The 6,000-nt window shown below is 48.5% G+C and overlaps 1 protein-coding gene across 1 annotated transcript; it reads left to right on the plus strand.

Moving 5' to 3' along the window:
* The first annotated feature begins 129 nt into the window (after positions 1 to 129).
* Positions 130 to 995, plus strand: LOC121558497 (histone H1-like). Its single transcript, XM_041871866.2, has one exon. It carries the CDS (start codon positions 156 to 158, stop codon positions 759 to 761), a length of 606 nt encoding a protein of 201 aa, XP_041727800.1. The 5' UTR covers positions 130 to 155; the 3' UTR covers positions 762 to 995.
* The last annotated feature ends 5,005 nt before the right edge of the window (positions 996 to 6,000 follow it).

Raw genomic sequence — 6,000 nt, forward strand, 5'->3', positions numbered from 1 at the left:
CAGAGAAGCCGAGCTGGGTGGCTTGATGTGGTTCTCATGTCGCGTTTAAGGCCAGCCCCCTGCTCAGTGTGGAGCTTCAATAGCGCAGAACAGCATCTACAGGAAACTACTCCTCGCAGACCGTGTGTGTGTACCGGACCAAACGACAGACAGACATGGCAGAAGTCGCACCAGCACCCGCCGCCGCCGCACCGGCCAAGGCACCCAAGAAGAAGGCAGCAGCCAAGGCCAAGAAAGCGGGACCCAGCGTAGGCGAGCTCATCGTCAAGGCTGTGACCGCTTCCAAGGAGAGGAGCGGCGTGTCCCTGGCCGCGCTCAAGAAGACGCTGGCGGCAGGCGGCTACGACGTGGAGAAGAACAACTCCCGCGTCAAGATCGCAGTCAAGAGCCTCGTCACCAAGGGCACCCTGGTCCAGACCAAGGGCACCGGTGCATCCGGCTCCTTCAAGCTCAACAAGAAAGCCGTCGAGGCGAAGAAGCCCGCCAAGAAAGCCACAGTCCCCAAAGTAAAGAAGGTGGCCGCCAAGAAGCCAGCCGCGGCTAAGAAGCCCAAGAAGGTAGCAGCCAAGAAGGCCGTCACTGCAAAGAAGTCCCCCAAGAAGGCCAAGAAGCCCGCTACACCCAAAAAGGCCGCCAAGAGCCCCAAGAAGGCCAAGAAGCCCGCTACACCCAAAAAGGCAGCCAAGAGCCCCAAGAAGGCTACAAAGGCAGCCAAGCCCAAGGCAGCCAAGGCCAAGAAGGCAGCCCCCAAGAAGAAGTAAACCTATTACAAACAGTGTTCTACTCGACACATGTTGTACCACAAAAGGCTCTTTTAAGAGCCACCCACCTCTTTCCATAGAAAGCGCATTGATTTCCATGTACTACCTGTCGTGAAAAAGAAATTACGCACACTAGGCTACTTTTACGCACACAACATTGTCCCACTCTGGGTGTGTGCGAAGGGAGAGGCATATAATAGAGGGCCAAAATGGCTTAGAAATTCGACCTCACGAGTGCACCCTCACCAGCCATTTTTATATATGAGCCACTGGGCTATTCCTGTTCAGAGGCAGGCTGCTGTGATGTGTTACAAGTGCCATGTAACAACAATAACAATACTATAGTGGCTTCGATTTCAAACTCAAGAGTGCACCCTCACCAGCTGTTTGTTTCCCATTTGGAGAGAAATAATGTGAGGATTTCATTTTGGCGCTCACGCGAAATGACACAAAGTAACAAAGTCGGAGGGAAACAAAGTAGCCTCTCACACGCTGCCTGTGGGTGGGAACCGGCTTAGAGCTGTCTGTCCGTCCGTCTGTCCCTCGCTCCAATTGGATAAGGCCACACCGGCCCGGTGGCCAATCGTTGCCTCTTGTGGCGAGGTATATGTACGGCTCTCGAAGTGGCGAGCGGCTCATTCAGACTTTCTGTGACTTTCTCAAGCTACCAATATGAGCGGAAGAGGCAAAACCGGAGGCAAGGCCAGGGCGAAGGCAAAGACCCGTTCATCCCGTGCTGGTCTCCAGTTCCCCGTGGGCCGTGTGCACAGGCTGCTGCGCAAAGGCAACTACGCCGAGCGTGTGGGCGCTGGCGCACCAGTCTACCTGGCCGCCGTGCTCGAGTACCTGACTGCTGAGATCCTGGAGTTGGCCGGCAACGCTGCCCGTGACAACAAGAAGACTCGTATCATCCCCCGTCACCTGCAGCTGGCCGTCCGTAACGACGAGGAGCTGAACAAACTGCTCGGCGGTGTGACCATCGCTCAGGGTGGTGTGTTGCCCAACATCCAGGCAGTGCTACTCCCCAAGAAGACAGAGAAGGCAGTCAAAGCCAAGTAAATTCGCTACTGCGACTTCAACTTGACTACTCAACCCCCAAAGGCTCTTTTAAGAGCCAACCACCTAGCTCTCCAAAAGCGCAAAGTACCTTTCTATGACCGCAATACATTGAGTGGGTGTATACACAACTATTTCGACATTCTGTGCCCACATGAGGCCTTGCATGAACAACTACACCTACTAGGCCTCGTTTGCCATAGCAGGCTAGCATTAGATTACACGTGCCTATAAGATGTCACTCTTGACTTTGGCGACTATTATTGCGCGTAAAGGGCCGGCGGCGTCCTATTGCGCGCGCACCGGGAGTTTGAATTTTGGAGAGGCCGGGCCTCGCGTCCAATGGCCAACGGAGGAGGCCTGCGCAACGGGCCAATCGGGGTGGTGGGGAGATGGTGTCCAATCAGCAGCCGCCACTGCCGGCTTTATAAACTTCACATAGGCATTTCGAGGCTATACTCCCAGCGCCATGGCCAGAACCAAGCAAACCGCTCGCAAATCCACCGGTGGCAAAGCCCCCAGGAAGCAGCTCGCCACTAAGGCTGCTCGCAAGAGTGCCCCGGCCACCGGCGGTGTGAAGAAGCCTCACCGTTACAGGCCCGGCACCGTGGCTCTGAGAGAGATCCGTCGTTACCAGAAGTCCACTGAGCTACTCATCCGCAAGCTGCCCTTCCAGCGCCTGGTGCGAGAAATCGCCCAGGACTTCAAGACCGACCTGCGCTTCCAGAGCTCCGCCGTGATGGCCCTGCAGGAGGCTAGCGAGGCTTACCTGGTCGGCCTGTTCGAGGACACCAACCTGTGCGCCATCCACGCCAAGCGGGTGACCATCATGCCCAAGGACATCCAGCTGGCCCGCCGTATTCGCGGAGAGCGCGCATAAATGAGGATGACCTGAACTCGAAAATCCCCCAAAGGCTCTTTTAAGAGCCACCTCCATTTTTCCATCAAAAAGGCACAATTGTTCCATGTATACACGCACCTCTACATTAGCCACCATGTATGTTGTTCACTAACACGTCTAAAAGCTACGTATTGCACCTTTTAGTTGCCTGAAGTCTAGCTTCAATGTTTGTTTGTGTGTATATACACAACCATCTGGTATCATCCACTTCCTTTGAACTATAGTAGCACAGTAAAATGCTTTACAAAGGAGGGGAAAAAGAAACGAGTGATAATATAGGCCGAATAGTAACAAGAATTGTGTTCAGATGAATAATTGACACTATTAGTTGTGTGTAATAATAGCCTTGCATGCAGTCCAGAAAAAACATTGCATGCCAACTTACTTTGAAAGTCCCATGTTGCAGTGCTGCTGAGAGACTCATGCAGAGGCCAAAACTTTACAGTGGAGCACGGAGGCCATCTTGTGGTTAAATGTGGGTACTGCACATCATGGTGATTCCCTTTCGGCCAGCGTTTCCCAAACGCGGTCCTGGGGGTCCCCCAAGGGGTGCGCGTTTTGCGTTTTGCCCTAGCACTCCACAGCTGATTCTAATACTCCAGCTTCATGATGATGAGTTGATTATTTGAAGCAGCTGTGTAGTGCTAGGGCAAAAACTCCCAAAACGTGCCCCGAGTTTGGGAAACCCTGCTTTAGGCTAATACTAGCCTATTAGGATGACTTGGTTCGATCGCTTTAATGGCAACTGCTGAACTCTGGTTTTCACTAATTACTTGTCCCAGGTCACCATTATGAATCCAATAGCAAAACAAATGTTTCAACATTGCTCAATAGTGAAAAAAGGGCAGGAAACGATGGGTTCTCAACAATATTTCACCAACAACCAATCACTATTCAAGCATAGACATTAGGATCATCCACAAATATTCCTAAATCATACTACAAAAGGGTTGTAACGAAATGGATTTGTCTGTTCAATGCAAGTTCAACGTCAAAGAAAAAGTGCATCACCACAACAAACGTGTCTTTAGATACACTGTAAAAAAAATGACTTTGTGGAATGTACTCAAGCTATTACAGTCAACAAAAGCACACGTCATATTATTGAGTAGATCTTTTAGCTTGTTTTTATGCGTAGATAAGCTTGAGTAAGTTGTTTAGATGTGGTCCAATACATAGAGTAAAGATGATAGAGGTAAAAAAGGATTATATTATGTTGATTCAACTCAAATAGACATTGTGTTATTTTACCTGAATGATTCATCCTATTATGTATTTAGACCAAGTCAGAAAAATGTTCACATTTTTACTTTGGATTCACTCAATCAGATCCCTTAAGAGAAAAGGTATCCGGACACCGGGAATCCATTTATTTAAACATCAACGGTTTGCAAAACATCTGTTATTATGAGATGAGAAATTACGGATTCGCAATCAACACTGCAGGTAAATCCTGATTGCTGCAGGTAGGCAAAACCGTAGAAATAGGAACTACAACACTAACTAGTATAGGATCTCTGTGGGCAGACCCATTACTTACGAGAGATACAATGGAGCTTCAACCCCAAGGCAAGAAAAGTATTCATTGGTTCCACTTCTTTCCCTTCTAAATGCGTTTGCCTAAGGACAGGCTGTATGCACATATCTAAATGGCATTAAAAAATCAGTATTTTTTTGCCACTCAGAACACAGACATTTACCTTAAGGGGAGTTACCCTCATTTTAGACTTCCCAAGCATACATTTTCATGACAGCGTTCCTAATCTGCAGTAGGCAAAGCAGTTGAAAATCGGTAGGTTAACACCAAACCGTGAGGTGATTATGAATTCAGAGCAGTCGGATTAAGTCATAGTCAAATACATTTGAACAAATGAACAACAATATCACACGGAAAGTGATGTGAGCATTGCATTGTGGAAAGCAATGACATTACCAGAACACGTATTGCAACGCGAGGCATGTATTTCTAGATTAAACACTGATTCAGTGTGATGAACAAGTACATGTATGATTTGGTGTGCTCTACTTGAACACGCGCTTAGAGTTTTGAAACCACTGCCTATATGATGAGCGGTCGTTGTTTGTTTTATTACCACATACTTATGGAAATTGCACCGGTTGAGAGATGATGGCTCTCTTGTGCCTACGGTGAAGGGTACTTCTGATCCAGCAGGTGGTGCTAAGATCCCTCCCTATATGACTTGAATGATGAGTTGATTTATTCCTTATAGCTCCTAATGATTTTAAGGCCAGTGTTGGCAAACATTACTTGTGCTCCAGCAGGTGGCCATGAAATCCCTCCCTATATGACTTGACTGACCAGTTAGTTGATGGACTCCTTATAGCTCCTAATGATTTTAAGGCCAGTGTTGGCAAACATTACTTCTGCTCCAGCAGGTGGCCATGAAATCCCCCCTATATGACTTGACTGACCAGGTAGTTGATGGACTCCTTATAGCTCTTAATGATCTCAAGCAGAGTGTTGGCCACATGACCTCTGGTCCAGCAGGTGGCGGTGAAAATAGTCCCTATAGGAGTTGACTCATTTCTTTGAGGTCCTAAATGAAGCATAGGGCGTCAACAGTGCATCTCGGCCTAACCCTGTTCCGGGCCCATTTCTTCACTCGATGCTTCCGGTGTTCTTCATCTCCTCTTCAATAGTCCTTCTCCACGTCTTCCTTCCCGTCTTGCCCTGTGCGTTCCACTGAAGTGTCTGTGTTTTTATGTCGTTAGGAGTTTTGCTCACTGCGTGTCCCCCTTCCATTTCCACTTTCTGTCCCAGTTGGGTAGCTATCCATTATACTGTAGCCTACTTACTACCAATGTCACTGTAGTCAAAGGTGATTTTCGATTATTATGTATGAGTATTATTATATATTGTTATATTATGATGTTCAAGCCTATAGGCTGTGGTAACAGGCCCTCTGTGATTTGTTGTTGTACTGTACATGTCAAGTATCTGCACTCTAGCCTAATTAGCCTAACCTGCTAGGGAAAAGTCACTTCCGGTCGTAGCTGTATCCCACCTAGTCAAAACCTTGTTAGTCCTTATCCTAAAAGGCACCCTCTGTTCCTCGATATACTCCACCGAGGGCTGGCAGCCAGTAAGTACAGGTAAGTGACAATTATCCGTGACGCAGTCACCTACACCGAGCACGCCAAGAGGAAGACCGTTACCGCCATGGACGTGGTCTACGCTCTGAAACGTCAGGGACGCACCCTGTACGGTTTCGGCGGTTAAACCCACTCTCTTCGGAACCTCAACACCCCGACTCGAACCCA

This window comes from Coregonus clupeaformis, unplaced genomic scaffold, assembly GCF_020615455.1.
Source record: "Coregonus clupeaformis isolate EN_2021a unplaced genomic scaffold, ASM2061545v1 scaf0376, whole genome shotgun sequence".
In the NCBI taxonomy this organism is placed as follows: Eukaryota; Metazoa; Chordata; class Actinopteri; order Salmoniformes; family Salmonidae; genus Coregonus; species Coregonus clupeaformis.

Coding starts and splice junctions, on each gene's coding strand:
- LOC121558497 (XM_041871866.2), top strand. CDS start 156: ATGGCAGAAGTCGCACCAGCACCCGCCGCCGCCGCACCGGCCAAGGCA.